The 15,889-nt window shown below is 48.4% G+C and overlaps 1 protein-coding gene across 4 annotated transcripts in view; it reads left to right on the top strand.

Annotated features, from left to right (window-relative positions):
- Positions 1–15,889, top strand: part of GPM6B (glycoprotein M6B) — a 160,232-nt gene that overhangs the window by 112,056 nt on the left and 32,287 nt on the right. For 2 of the 4 annotated variants that reach the window (XM_032329449.1, XM_032329448.1), the window contains exon 2: positions 7,777–7,896. The exons of the other annotated variants lie outside the window; for them this stretch is intronic. In XM_032329449.1, coding sequence (XP_032185340.1) covers positions 7,777–7,896 — 120 coding nt within the window. The remainder of the gene's footprint in view (positions 1–7,776; positions 7,897–15,889) is intronic. 4 annotated transcript variants of the gene reach the window in all.

Genomic DNA, 15,889 nt, shown 5'->3' with positions numbered 1-15,889 from the left:
GGGTTTTTTTTTTTTTCATTAATATAATGAGTCATAACTTGGGTCCCATGTTCTGCATGTTATATTCCAGGGGCATGGAATGCGTTGTTTTCTGCTAATGCTGGGGAAGAACTGGGGCGGGGGGCGCAAACTAAATGGCTTTGGTTCCGCTAATGCCGTAGTGACTTTGGACATTTTCTAGTTTTCTTATTGAGTATGATAGTTCTTTCCATGCATCGGGTCCTGACTGTGACATGTGATAACCATTTACAGTGGGAGCTTCAGAGAGGGGACATCAGCTCTGTGGCCCTGGTGCTGATGGAGGGGGTGGGAGGGGTCCCCTGCCGTTTATGACTTGGAGATTTGGAGGAGGAGAATTGGTAAAGGTCCTGTCCCTACAGGGGAATCTTATCACAATGCTGACATAGGGAATGGCCTTTTTAGAGAAGTAAGTGTTTTGCAGTAAAAAAATGACAGAAAGTAGAAGTTAAAATTCATCTGTTTTTTTCCTAGATAGAAACTGATCTCAAGCGTGGTAGCCCGTAGAACGCGCTCAGCCACTGTTAAATTACAATGCGGTGAGATGCCTCTCACCTGTCTCCCGCAGGCAAAGTTACAGACTCTCCTAAGGCGCAGGAATGCGTACTACACCTGCAATGGCTCTAATATCACCAGCCTTCATGCCAAGGTTATTTCCCACGGCCCTGAGATCGACCGACAGGCACAAAACAATAGTGATTTTGCAGGGCGGGAGCACAACTCAGTTTGACTTAGGAAGATGTTGGTTCAGCTGTCTGAAATAGCCAACCATTTTACACCTACAAACACGGCAATTTCATATGCTTGAGCCTAACAGCAGGCTTGGGTAGAAAGCTGCTTGTGTTTATGCAGAATTTCTCCCGTACATGGTACTTTAATAACATCGTTTTGTAAGCAGCGCAATTTCATTATTTCATTTTTTCAACTAATTAAATTTCAGAGTCTGATGACATCTGCATAGCATGAAGTTTGCCATTGTAACCATTTTGAAGTGTGTATTTCAGTGCCATTAAGTATTGTAATTTTAAAATTGGCAGTTAAATTCAATCCCTGCATGAAACCTACCTCCCCCCCACAATGAAACAAAACAGAAACTTGGCCTTTTCTCGTATGTATGTAATTTTAATTTATATGAGTGGCCAAAGAGCAATAAGAGAAGCTCTGGGGAGTATTTATGAAGCTGAGGAATGGAGATAAAAGTAACAATTGATTTCCGTGATGATGAGAGATGAACTTTGCAAGGGCCTAATCACGTACTAGCCTCTCACGGTTCACAGCGATGTTTTCCTAAAACAGATGATTTCATGTAGTGCCCACTTTTTTATTAATATGGTATTTGCCATATTAATAAATCAAAGTAACCATTGAACAACCATTAATAAAACCATCTTGGTCTCTGCAAAACCATACCTTTTTTGTTTTCCTCTCCAAAAGCAAGCAAGGGGCATGAAACCAGGATAAAATCCTTACTGCACAACTGCATAGCTCATCCTCATTTAGTTATGGATGGCTGTTATTTTACAGAAATTAAATACTATTTAACACCATATCTACAGGCTGTACTACCGGTATCGACCGTCTATAGGCAAAACCTCGTTAGCTAGTTAGCCACGGTTTCAGAGACAAAATCAGAAGCAAGAGACAATGCCTGGAGGAACTTTAAAAATTGCCAACATGGATAAACACTAGCTGTGGAGGTCATTTGGAAATGGCAGGTGAGCACAAGCTGCCGTCACATGTAGAATTCAGGCGTGAGTAAGCACACGGGCCTGGGCGTGTGTGTCCGCTGCCACCACGGGGGCTGTGGTCACTGCGGGACCACTTATGCCGATCTGGAGGACAGCTTATCTGCTCATCTTAATTTAGACGAACAAGTTCACATGCCAGCTGCACCCAAGTCAAAAACCCAGACAAGTATCATCTTTGTCATTTCCCAGTTTGCTCACCCATTGTCATTCTGGGCACACACACATACACACGCACGCACACACACAGGCATGAAGTGACAGTCACAAATGTTTCTGCCTGCCTGTCACTCCGATTTCATTTGAAATCTACAAGATAAATGTTGGTTTCTTTGAAATGTACATTGAAAATTTTGACATAATTGGAGAAGGCATTATATAATTCTTGAGCCGGTGGATCTGGGTTTTTTGTGTTTTTCTTTTAAGCCTTTCAGCAAGGGATTTAATTTCCGAAATCTAATCCTGTACATTTTGTCACCTCCCACACAGTTTTTCACGCACATCTATTTTTTCCGCCTCTCTGCTCCTCCTTTCGCATTTGTTTTTAGTAGTTGGTGCTAAGGGCTATACCTGCCTCTTAAATACTGGGGTCTTATTGCCCAGTGAGAATTCTAGCTTTGGATCATTACTTCTTTGGAGGATTATTTGGATTATGATTAAGAATAGAAATTAAACTTAACTTTATAAATTGACCTCAACTTCGTTAGTTGGCCTCACTTCCTTCAGCCGGACAAAGAGAGCTATTTCTTTAAATTGGGAGGACTTTGTTCCTATTTCAATAAAAAACATAATCCAAATCCTTTAAAGGTGTGTGTGTGTGTGTGTGTGTGTGTGTGTGTGTGTGTGTGTGTTTGAAACTGCCTCATGGCTCTTGCCACAGAACACTACTTAGATGGTCAAAATTCCCCCAGAATTATTCAGGAGATATTCAGAAATGTTTAGGGAAAGCAAGCTGGTCTTCTCAGATGGCTGTAAGAAATGCCAGGTTATTACAAATAACGGTTTTTACATGGGACACATCCCATTGAAGCGTGAGGACTGAATAAAGAGTTTCACTGAAGTGAGGTTAGTGGAAGGACTGAATAGGACAAAATCAAAGAACCAGATCATGGGCCTCACCAATCAAGAGATTTCTATTTATTTCTGTGGAGGATTACTTGATGTCCATTCATTTGTGAAAACCAGTGCATCTCGCAGTGCTGGGAATGATCAGTCAAGGGGTAGAAAAACAATTGATTCAATTGCTGTGCTGTGCGGGAAAAAAAAATCTGTGATGCAAATTGTTTTTATTACATGTAGGGAATTGGAATCTACTGGAACCATTAGAGTCGAGGTAGTTAAAGTGCCTGGAATTACCACTGATAAAATTTTGAGAGTTCCAGGCATCAAACCAAAAAGGAAGAACAATGTAGCAAATGGGAAATAATGTGTAATTGGAAATAAACTCTTGGATGTAAGCAGCGTAAGAAACGAATTCAGATTGTTGACTTGGGTAGAGAAACTGACACATTCATTTAAATTTTTGGAGCAAATGTCGTGTCTTATGTGTTTAGGTTGGGTTTTGTTTGTTGCAGTTTAAATGTGTGCACTCTGGGCCCAGTCTTCTTTTTTTTAGGAAGAAAGCTCTTCTAGAATATATGGCCTGTGAGCTAAAAACCCCGAGGGACACATTGAATGTGTCATGCCCTTCCTGGTGATGTAGACGTGATTTGATTTTGAGATCTTTTATTGACCATTTCTAACTTGATTATGTGAGTTCTGTGCATACAAAGTTTTAGATGTAGTTTTTCCCTCGAAGGATCTGCCAAGGAGGACATTTGAAGAGAGGGTGTCTGGGGACTAGGCTGTAGAGAAAGGCCTGGCAGGCCAGATGGTGCCGGACGTATGTGGTAGGTATGAGACAGCTTGCTTTTACCTTATTTTATTTTACTTTATTTTTTTAGAAAGTTAAGCGTGGTGAAGATCTCAATGAGCCATTTGGCGCATCTCCTACTTTTATACAGTTGCTTCCATTAGCATATTTTGTAAGGCTTGGCCTTGCTATTTCAGGAGACAAAGAATTCCAACCCCTTTCTGGAAATTTAGATTTGCCTTGCTTGAAATTGGGTGGAAACCTCAAGTTCCGATTGTCCTGTTAGGAATCGCGTTTTTCTATGACTTGAAACTACAAGTAGATTTAGGGTAAATCATCTTGATGGCATGACTTGGGAGCCTTGATGTATCAGAGAACGTGTGAAACAGCCAGTGAGCGTCCCCATGATGTAAATTTCCCCTTACTGGGACTTGGTGATGGATGAGATTGTTCCAGAGACACGTTCTTGCTTTTTTCTCCTTGGGACCGAATGTCCAGCCCTGTGAGATGGCCGGCCAGGAATAGGGATGGCTGTAGCGACACACACTCGCTTGTAAGAAAGGGAGGCTCCAGTGTCAGCAGCACAAATGTGCCTGGTTGTTCATTCATTCGTTCATTTAATAATACTCTCCTTTGAAACATCACCCGTCCTCTCTCTTCCCAGCACGCTGCACAGGAGTACAAGGGCCCTTAACTCATCTTAGGGACCATTACATATAGCAGGATCTTGGTTTTAACCATAATTTTGCCATCTCAGTGGCGGATTCCATAGCAGGACGACAGTAGCAGAGGGGAGAACTTTCCTCCTCAGCCTGCCCAGGGACCTGTCTCTTCCAGACACGTGTGAAAAAGAGAAAATCAACTAACTTCCTGTCTTGGAGGCCGACTGGCGTTGACTTCTTTCTATATCCAAGCCTTACCAGCCACGTTCCATAGCCAGGGTCAGCACACTTCATCCATGAAAGGCCAGGGAATAAGTGTTTTAGGCTTTGTAGGCCACACAGTCTCTGTTGTAACTACTCAGATCTACAGCTGTAGCGTGATACAGCCGTGGATACTATATGAACCAATAAATGTGGCCAAGTGCCGATAAAACTTTATTGACAAAAACAGGTGGCCATCGTTGGCTGACCTCTGCCATTTCTCGTGGTGGTGTTAGGGCTTTCCTTTAATATTTGAAATAGTACCCACGAATGAAGGACGAAAGATCCAGCTTTCGAAGACCTTGCCTAGGGAGTGTGGTCTCTTGAAGGAAGCTCAGTCTTTGACGCTATGTTGGCTCCAGTGATAATTTCGTAGATTCCAGAAAGTAGACCGGCCCGCAGTTCAGTTATTCCAGCCTTGTCGCAGAAATACATCACACTCTCTAAGTAAATGGGGGAAAAAAAGGTACAAGGCATCGTTTTGTTTTCCTCAATTCCCCATTGTCTGCTTCATACCCACCTTTGGTGATGACCGCCCCTGGTTGTGACCGTCACCATTAGCCACCACGGCTCCCCTCAGCCCCAGCTGTCCGTAGTAGCTCAGATGTCACCGACTTGGGAGGTCTCCTGCCCATCCCTGGCTTCCGCTCCTGGCGGGAATATTTGCCGTCCTCCCTCGGTAGGGCCTCAGCAGGGACCGTCCTGGCTGTGTGCGGACGTTTTCCCATTTCTTGCCAGCTGCCCAGCATCGACACATCGACACTGTTTTAACAGACCATTCGAGCCAAGGCTTCTCCTTGCAATCCTGTGACTCCCTCATAAACGTTGGGACCCTGGCCTTTTTAAACGAAACGTATACCATGCTCTTTGACATTTTAGAATTAGTCTTATATTTAACATCTCCCAAGATTTGGTTCCAAAATGGGAAATAGACAGGATTTTCTTTTCTTTCACGGGGAAAAATTTACTGTTGTGAAAAGCCTTCCCAGAAGGACTGGAAAACAGCCACCCACTTGCTGACCCATCGCCACATCTGCTGGAGAGGCAGTATTTACGCGAAACTAAGCATGTCTGGCATGGCCACCATGTTTTGGTCAGAAAACCTAGAAGCTTTGGGCAGCCCCTGGTTCTTTATTGTCCTTGCCTAGCAGCCTGTGCCTGATTGCCTGACTGTCTGGAGACTTCCCCATGCATGAGGAGAGAAGAACAGTGAATGGCTGTGTCCGTGCAGAGACGCATGGCCTGGCCTGGGTGAGGTCAGTGTGGTGGGGGACCTGGAGGTCCGTGTCTTGGTCCACAGGGTCCCGGGGTGCTGCCTGGCCTTCAACCAGATACTGCCCCAGCAGACATTTGATGGGGCACCTGCTGTGCGTTGGGCATGGCGAGAAAAATGGTATTTAGAGGACAATGACAGATTTCCAGATCGAAAGTGCTCGAGTGAAGACTGGGCGTCGTTGCTCTCAGACAACGTAGCCCAACCCGCATCCGAGAGAGCATCTCCTGGGCAGGGACGCGGAGCTCTACACCCAGGGCAACTTGAGAGTTAAGTCCTTTCCAGAACCCTGACATAACACCAGGCGCTTGGGACCTGTGCCCTTTCTTGGGGAGGCACAGAAGCACAGCTCGCCTCCACACTGACCTCAGAGAATCTCTTGTCGGGCGGACCGCTGCCTCTGCGAAAGAACAGGGACTTGGAGCAGCTGCGCCCACCACAGGGGGCCGGCCTGGTGGTCTCGAGGCCTGTCCTCTGTTGTCACATGGCCCAGGCGTGGCCCCGGGCTCCTCCTCCCCTAGCTGCATGATCGGGGGGTGGCCGACTGACCTTCTTCTTGCCCTTGCTCCCTCCATCTGGAAAGGTAGACTCCTCAGAGCCCCGATGTCATGGGACAGTGGGGGCAGACATCGTGACCTTGGATGATGGAGGGAACAGGTGCAGCGTGCTTGGCGTGGCGCCCGGCGTCTCACCAGCGCCCCGTAAACGCGGGCTGACCACCAGAAAGCAGTGAGCAGGTCCTTGCGCAGGTCTGACCTTGCTCTAGCATCCTTTTTTAATTTTTTTTTTTTAACCCCTTTTGAACATCTTTAAACGTCTTTGCATGTCCTTTAAGAGTTTTGGTGGAAGCCATCAAGGCTTTCCCTGAAATAGCACCCAGAAAAACCCCCACTCACCAGTGGGAGAGAACTCCGGGAGCTTTCGGAGCCCGCACACGCTTCCAAGGGGGTTCTGTGAAGGCTTTGCGAGGTGCTCCGTGCCCCTGGTCACACATTTGCTTTGTCTGTGGCTGCTGGCTCTGGGGCCCTGTGGAGCGTTCTGACCTCCTGCTGATGGAATCATGGCCGCTGTCAACATCAGAATCTTTTTTTCACCTTAAATATTTGTGCCCCCAAACCCCTTGTGAGGCTCTGTGTGATTGGCTTACGTGAACTGGCCATACTTGACCTTCTGAGCTTTTAGGGATTTTAAGACTGTGGCTGCACGCATAGTTACGAGCAGCCTTTTCTGGGTCGGGGACACGGGCAGACCCGTAGCTTTCTCTCCAGTCCCTTAAGAAGTGGGAAAGAGAGTCCTCTTATGCCACAGGGACCCAAGTTCCCAGAAGGCCACTCGTCACCATGTGTGTGAGGAAGCAGGGGTTGGAGCCCAAGAGCGGCAGCCCATTTTCTCTAAAACACTGGGAGGTCATCGGAACAGGATTTAATCCAGAACATTCTGGACTCCGAAGTACTGAGCTTAAGATGAGCTGACAGAAAATCCTGCAGGTGTCAGTGGGAGGACAGGAGTTTGGTCCAAGATTCAGCAAGTCATGGGCTCACTGGCCAGGTTTTCAAGGCTGCAGCCGGGCCCCACCACGGAGGCCGTGATTATGACGCTCTGTTGGTCCAAAAGGGAAACAACCAGAAAGACCAGCAGTCTTGGGAGAAGCCAGATTTCCACCCTAAATAGCGTCTGCCCAAAGTGAGTGTTCTGAGGGGCGGGGTGGAGGCGGGGGGACATCCTGGTGACAAAAAGGAAGGAAAAGGCGGTTTGGGTGAGTTTTGTCAACGTCAAGAACGGAGGAGACTGCAGCGTTCTCGATGCTTCCTGCCTCGGTGATCAGCTGGTACGGAAAGGTTGCATTTCAGTCTCGTGTTTTTTAAACTCGTCGTTTCCTTTAACTGTATGGTAAGAGAGTAAATGCTGATGTAGAACCTTTGCTGGAGATAGAGACACTGACTCTTTGCCACCTGAAATTGGCAGTGAACAGCAGAGCTGAAATGGAAATTGGCAGGTACCACTGGATGTACCCAGGCTCAAAGAACCACCAGTACCGTCCCGTGCCGACCCTGGGGGACAGGGCTAGCCCCTTGAGCAGTCCAGGTAAATACAGCCTCGGGCCGAGTTCGAATAGCAAGTCAACTGTTACCTTTAATATTATTTGTAATGGCTCTTTCAGTGTGGTGCTATTTTATGTTTTGTTTGATGCATTAATTTGTTCGCAGGGGTGCGGGTGGAATTGGCCCGTGACGATTTTTTTAATCATCTTTTGTTTTTCTCTCCTCCGCTCCATTCCACCCCATCTTTGGCCTCTTTCTTCTCCCTCCTTCCCCTTTCCTTGCCCTCACCTCCTCTTCCCAAAGGGAGCAGTGTGCAATGACTTAAAGCTTGGGGGTAACTCCGAAATTGCGAATGTCTGAACCAGTAGCGGGGGGGGCGGGGGGGCGGTGGGTGTCACGTGTGTCCTCCTCCACAACACCGAGAACGGGGCCAGGGCGCTCCAGGAGCCTTGGCTCCAAGAGGACCGGGAGTGTCCCCAGGTGGCTCCCGGCCCCACTGCTTTGCAGCACTCTGTTTGAACATCATTGTCTTTGAGAAGGAAAAATCCAAGCCCATGACATGAGGATCGGATAACTGTACTCGATCCCATCAGGTAGGTCTGGTGGGTCTGGTTTCCAGGTTCCTCGCTCGCAAGGAACACTGAGCTCCCAGGACCGCATGGTTCTAGGTTGGAGTGAGACGTGGGGGCCCAGAAGCGGGGAGAATGCTCACTCTCCCACTTTCCAAAGTCTGCACCTATCTTAGGACCCGGCTCAGTTAGCGAAAAGTCAGAGGACTTCAAGTTATTTCAAATGTGGATAGAAGGGGATGGTGTTCCTTAGTGTTCCTTCTCCCAAATGGGTGCACTGCATACTTTTTCAAGAATCGGTCAGAAATGATCATGTAGAATCTACAATTCAAGAAAGAGCAACCCCGAGGTACAGTGCAAGGCATGCATTGAGTTCCAAAGTCTAACACCTATCATCAGTTTAATACAACTTTTTCCTTCAAAACCCATATTGTGGCTTCGGGTTAATTAACATGAAGTCTGATTTCAGATTTCTACATCTCGAATTACGCATTTTGTGTTTTGACCTACGGCCGTCAGGCACCAGCAGTGTGTGTGCGTGCGCGCGCGTGGTCCAGTTAGAAACAGCGAGCAAGAATTGATATAGACATCTGTTCTCACAGATCCTTGAAGGGATGGAGAGGGTTCTGGAATCTTGATTGAAGAACTGCTGTTAGACATGATCTATTCGTATAGTGCAATACTATTTATCAGTAAAGTAGAAAGAGATGTTGCTACGTCTTATAACTTGGGTGAATCTCAAGAACATTGCACCAAGTGAAAGAAGCCAGACATAAAAGACCAACTATTGTCTGATTCCATTTATATTATATTTCCAGAATTAACAAATGCACAGAGACAGAACATGGATTCCTGTTTGTCAAAGGCTGGAGGAAAGGGAGTGTGGGTCGTGACTGCTAATGGTTACAAGGGATCCTTTTTGGAGTGATGGGAAGGTTTAAAAGCTGCATTGCGGTGATGTTCACACAACTCAGAGCCATTGAACTGCACACTTGACACAGGTGAATTGTATAGGTAAAGGGTATCTCGTGCTGTTTTTAAAAAGTGCCCCCCGCACTGGCCCCAGGACCTTTAGATATGCACAGTTTGCCAGAGTGGGGGAGAGATATTTGGTACCAGGACAGGAAGGCTTCCAAGTTACCAGAAACTGCTAGAAAGCGCCACGTAATCTCAGATCTGAACCGGTTTTGCTGCCGGGTGAGCCACACCAAAACCCCCATCCTGCATTTTCAGAGCTTTTGGAATTCTGGAACGCTCTGAGGAGAAACACAGAAGTCTGACAGTATCCCGTTTCTGGTAAGACTTCATGTGAGAATTCTGTGAACAAGCACGCAGGCTCTTGTCTGAGGGCGAGAAAACAAAAGCCCTAAACCTGATTTCTAGAATCATCTTCCCAGATGCTGCAGCGGCCTTTACAAAGCGCACATAGTCTGACCTTTTTGTCTGTACTGACTGTGGACCCTGGAACGCACGTGCCTCCTGGGCACACACCCTGGGGACGGTTTGTGGCTGGACCCAGCCACGTGGCCCTGGTGGGAGGGGACCCGACCCAACCGAGTGAGCGCCTTCCCAGTCGCTTGGAGAGTTTGTTGGCTCTTACATCAACGCAGTTGCCATTCTGTACTTAGATCCCAAACCAGATGGTGTGAGGGAAAAAATAGAGAATTCCATATGGCTCTGGTGTGTGTCCCCCTCCCCTCCAACTCCTGAGTTCTCAGTTTCTTTCCACGGGGTGGGGGAGAGTTTTCCAGAGCTGATCTCTGCCAAAGGAAAGTGCCCGTCCTGTATGCGGCCATGGCAGCAGCGAGCCCCTCTGCCTGCTGCCCCAACTGGCTCTCCCAGTGGGGCCGCTTGAGGCTGGTGTAGACGGTGTGGTGCAGGCTTCCGAGTGGAGGCCCCGGAGGCGGGATCCTCTGCTCCGAGTGCGATCTGCGGACCGGCCTCACCTGGAACCTGTGACAAATGCAGAGTCTCGGGCCCCAACCCAAACCTGCTGGCTCACAGCTCGCGTCTCAGCAGGATTTCCAGATGCTTCCAACAACATGCGTTAAAGTTGAGAAGCACTAGCTTAGAGGAAGGCCCAAGTAGTAAGAAGGAAGAACTGGAAAGGAATTGAAGAAGCGATTTTTTATCCTCTAAAGATCTAGAAGTCTCTTTCTCTTTGCAAAGGCTGAGGACGGCCCCGGGGCTTCACTCCTCCCCGTCTGTCTGTGGAGAGGCCGGTCATCGAGGCCCTGAGTCCTGGTTAGTTTGAAGGACAGTGACCTTGGATTCTCTCTTCTGCTTGTCTGAGGCCAGGCCTCCTGGGGGACCTTGGTTTCAAGTCTTGGTGAAGAGGGGTGGGGGAGGGGTTGCACTAGCAGGAAAGGTCTGTGCCCTTGTGGCCAGGAGAGGGCGAGGGGACCGCTGGTGCAAGCTTAGGAGAGACTCTCAAATATCCCTCGTGGCGTTCCTTACTCTACCCCAGTGACTCGCCAGATGCTGGTCCTTCCTCTAGGCTTGGAGCAAATGCCCCAAGACAGACCCTTCACGCGCCGGCCCACCACGGCTCAGCATCCAGTCTGAGAGCTGAGCGGCAGCAAAACCATGCCCTTCTCCAGTCACCAGTCTCCTCTCTGCCTGTTTCCCAAATCCGAATTGTTCTGGTGCTCGGTTTGAGAGGGCCGTAGATCATTCCAGAAACCCAAGGAGCGCACGCGCAGATGCCCTCTCACCCATGGTCACGGCTGAGTTCTGGGGAGCTGCCCTGGTGTGACCCAGGAAGACGAGCCCCCTCACATCTCCAGCCTGTACCCCTCATGCGTTTTGGCTTAAACCGGGGTTCATCGTGGACGCAGGGCAAGTGAATCACAGCCCAGGCCCCCGCGATGACATTTTGAGGGTTTGGGGGGTTTTCTGGTGGTGGTGGTGGTGGTGGTGGTGGTGGTGGTTTGAGCTCTTTGCAACTGGTTTCCTGCCGTGGGTCCATTGTTCCATTTTTCACGTCACCTGCAGTCCTTACAAAACACGTGCCATAGACAGCGGGCCATGATTTTAGAGCTCATTTACCAAAGGCTGTTATTATGTCAGCCAAATAGGTATAATTTCTTGTTTATGAATGTTCGTTTTTTATCAGCTGTCTTGTTGGTGTGTGATTATGCTTGATTATGGAACAGCGGCTGCCACGTTCAGGACTCCCTTTGCCTCTTGGTCTCGTGGCTGATCCCCTCAACTCCGAGTCGGCAGACAGAGAAACGCAGCGATGAAAAGCACGTCGATCTGTATAGAAGATCTGGAGCTTTCTCTCAGACACAACATCTGGGTGTAGGGCCACCGACCTGGATTATCCAAAGCAGCGATCTCCCCTCCCCCGTCTCTTAGAATTAGTGACATCTGGTCTTGACTCCCTTCATGATCCCCCTCGTGTGCTGTGTTTCCGTTCGAGTTCATGAAAATGAATTGTGCTTCGAGACCTTTTGGCACCCTTAAGAGCTAACTGGAGATGCTGTGAAGCAGGAGGCTCGAGTCCACCCACCTCCCCGGGCCGTGTCCTTTCGGGCACCCCCTCCTGTTCACTCACAAATAAGCCACACACACACCCACATGTTTCCATGTCTGTCAAAAGCTCATAGAAAATGGCTTTTGTGCTAAACAGAAAGCTCTGCGTGTCAGAGAGTCATGTAGGTGGGATGAGTCTTTCTCTGAAGACCGTCATGCTTGCATTTTATCTGGAAAGTTCTGTGGATGGTGCTTCCCTGCAAGGAATAATTGCAGTGGTAAAGTGTCAGGCAGGGGGAAGTAAAGGGATCACAATGAGCCTTTCGAGCTCTTAAAACAACCTGTTTACGTTCCTGTCCTCTTGCCCAGTGGTCATAAGCAGAGCTTATGGACATTCCTGGGAGGACTTGACTTAGCCCGAGCTGGTGATGCCACCCACCGCATTTTTTGTAAATAAAATGTTATCAGAACACACCCCACCCATTCACGTACAGCTCGTCTGTGGCCGCTTTCCTGCCACAACAGAATCGAGTGGTTGAAACCACATGCTCTGAAGAGCCAGAAATATTTGCTCTCTGGCCCTTCACAGGGGAAGAAAATCCTGCCAACCCTTGACTTGAAATACTTGCATTCTTAGCCCACATCGCAGATTTAATCTATTTACGGAAGACAACACCCAGAGACTTGGCTAGTCACTCACTCTCCTGAGATCATCATCTGGGATCCCTCCTTTTCTTCTCTCCAGGCTTCAGAATCCTTGCTCCCCGACGCGACCCACTGTTCACAGGCTTTAGGCTAAGGCTCGGCCCTTCTTCCAGGCACCTTGGCCCTTTCTAGAAGCTCAGCCCCTCTGGTCTCTTTCAGGTTCTTCTCTGAGCATCCCCGTAATGAACCAAGTCCTGTGACATGATGTCAGGGGATTCTTCTCATCAGCTGTGCCCTCCAGTAGCCTTCAGATTTTCTCTTCTGTGACCTATAAAGCCTGTGTCTTTTTAATCAGTGTAATATTGGGGGTCATTTTTTTAAAAAGCTTTATGTATTTGAAAGAGTGAGAATGTGTGTGGGAAAGGGGTGGGGGGAAGGGAGAGAGAGAGATAGAGAAAGGGTGTGTGTGTGTTTGTGTGTGTGTTAAGCAGACTCAGTGCTGAGCACGGAGCCTGAGCGGGGCTCGATCTCATGACCCTGAGGTCATGACCTGAGCAGAAACCAAGAGCCATCTGCTCAACTGACTACAACCCCCCAGGCATCCCGGGTCTTTTTTTTTTTTTTTTTTTAAGTTTTTATTTTAATCACCCAGTGCTCATCAGGACAAGTGCGCTTCTTAATCTTGGGGGTCATTTCTCTAAGTGGTGTTTCAGAGTATGAGCCTCTGATGCCCTGAATCAGAATCACCAAGGATGCTGGTTAAGCATTCAGATTCCCGGGCCCCACCCACCTTGGGACAGGTCCCAGGAATTTGGTATGTTTTAATATGTTCCCCAGGCAATTCAGATGTGCTCTGAAGTTTGAGCACCATGACTGTATGTGTAGAGGGTCGTAACCTTGGTTAGCAAACTCTATCCTCGTTATACTATCTCTGGCAAAGTATCATTTCAGTTCAAGATACCTTTCTGAAATTGAAATTCAAAGGCAACTTGTATACCTGTTGACGCACCGAGATGCCCCAAACTAAATCACCACATTGTAGCAGACCGCACTTCCGAATTCGATGACTGCTCCTCTTGATGTTCTTATATTGCCATTGTGTCTTTCTGTATTAAAAAATGTAGGGATCCTGTTGTAGAGTCACTGGCAAACTCCAGAGATGTGGCTGTTTATTCATTATCTACTGTTGCGTGGCAAGTTAATTTTGAATTTAGCAGCTAGACACAACATCTGTTATCTCCTTTTCTGCAGCTTGGGAGTCTGGGCTTGGCTTAGCGGTGTCTGGATGCCCAGTGAGGCCGCTACAAAAGTGTCGGCTGAGGGCGCAGTTTCATCAGAAGGCCCAACCGTGGACGAATCCACTTCCCGGCTCACTGCGTGCTTGTTGGCAGGACTTGCTCCCTCACAGACTGTTGGCCCAAGACTTCTCTGGATTCTTTGCCATATGTGCTTTCCCCTAGATCCCTCATGACTTGGTAGCTGGCTTCATGAGAGAGAGCAAGTGAGCAGATGAGAGAGAAAGTTCCAGCAAGCCAGAAGTCATGGTCTTTGGAAACCTCATCAGGGAAGCATGTCCCTAGGTCCAGGCCGCACTCAGGGAGAGGGAATCACACAAGGGTGTGACCATCAGGAGGCGCGAGGACCTTCGGGAGTATCTTAGGAGGCTGCCTGCCACAAGCTGTATACAGGTTTCCGGGTAGAAGTGCGTCCTTTCTCTCCTTGAGTACAGTGGCCCCTTCACTTTCTTGTCACCAAGTAGAGGAGCCTGTGGGTTCTGCAGCCACAGAATCTGTCCCCCCAGACGATCCCACCCAGGTGGGGGGTGGCTCCTGCCTTTTGCTGCCGATCCTTCGTTCCCCAGAGAGATTCACAACCCTTTTAAAATTACTAGTGTCTTTGGTAAACATCAAGCTTAAGAACCAGGTCTCTCTTTTTTTTGGAAGGTATAATTGACATGTGTACGGAGCTTGCATTTAAAGTGGCCCGTTTGGTAAGTTGAACATACGAATGTGCCTGCGAAACCAGCAGCACAGGCCAGATGGTCCTTCGATTGGCAGGTGTCCCCGGGTCCCTCTGTAGGCCCTCCCTCTCACCTGCCCTCTCCGACCAACCGCCGATGTGCTTTCTGTTTCCCTGGGTTAGTTTCCGTTTTCTGGAATGGCCCTTCTGATGATTTGTTCACATACATTTCCTACCGTTTCTCGAACCCAGCCATTCCTGTAAAATGTGGTGTGACACTGACTGTGTTAAATAATAAAAATCCCACTGAGTAAATTGTAAAGATCCAATTGGTTCTGTTAAATGATGGATGACTCTGTCGGCATCCCATCGAGCAAGTAGAGGGGCTCTGAGTATTTGTTCAAAATGGAGGGTTTTCAGAGAAGGAGAGTGGGGCAAGAAATGTTATAGCGGAAGGAAAGGATTGTTCTAGGGCAAGGCCCTTCTTCCCTTAGGGGGGAAAGCAAGGGGTCCTGACATCTCATGCAGATGACCTCATCTTTCCTTGGGGGACGGAGAAGACCCCTGTGGCAGACTCTTTGGCGCTGGCTGATTGAAAAAATTCCTGACTGACTGGTTATGACTGCATTTCTGGGAGAGGCTGACATAGCAAATAGATTAGGTGTTAAGCCCCTGGCTTGGGGACTTGGCCTAAGTGACGCCATTTTGGGCCTGTGGTTTTCCTATTAACAGCGGTTTCATGGCTCCAACCCTTGTCTGATTTTCATCCTTCCTACCTCTGTGGAGCACACCCTGTGCCCTTTGACTAAAGCTCTGAAAGGCCCGTTCTGCTCGCGCCCACTCCAGTCCCGCCTACACAGCCGGGCCACATGGATTTCTCACCAGCGCCCCTCAGGCCACGTCACTCGCCTGCTCACGCACCTGCCTCTGTCCCCGCTGCCTGCCGAGGGAAGCCTCCCCAGCTTCTCCCGTGACGCTGCCCCAGGGTCTCCATAAAGTCGACCACGCCCTGACCTCTCCCACACGCCCCTCGTCCTACTGGGCCTCCTCTCCTCCCCCGCTACACACAGTTGTGAATTTGTTTACTCTTAATTTGCGAAGACGTCGTTACTTTGATCATAATTATCTTGTACTGCTCGTGCCATATTGCAAATGTTAGAGGCTAATCTATTTTTTTTTTTAGAGGCTAATCTATTTTTAAGATTTTCACAACATGCCACAAATATGAAAATTTATTTTTTTTAAGATTTTATTTATTTATTTGACAAAGAAAGACACAGAGAGGGAACAGAAGCACGGGGAGTGGGAGAGGGAGAAGCAGGCCCTTCACAGAGCAGGGAGTCTGATGCAGGGCTCGATCCTAAGACCCCGGGATCATGACCTGAG

Source organism: Mustela erminea, chromosome X (assembly GCF_009829155.1).
Source record: "Mustela erminea isolate mMusErm1 chromosome X, mMusErm1.Pri, whole genome shotgun sequence".
NCBI classification, from domain to species: domain Eukaryota; kingdom Metazoa; phylum Chordata; class Mammalia; order Carnivora; family Mustelidae; genus Mustela; species Mustela erminea.
The sequence above is the reverse complement of the archived record's forward strand: the minus strand, read 5'-3'. Positions and strand labels throughout refer to the sequence as shown.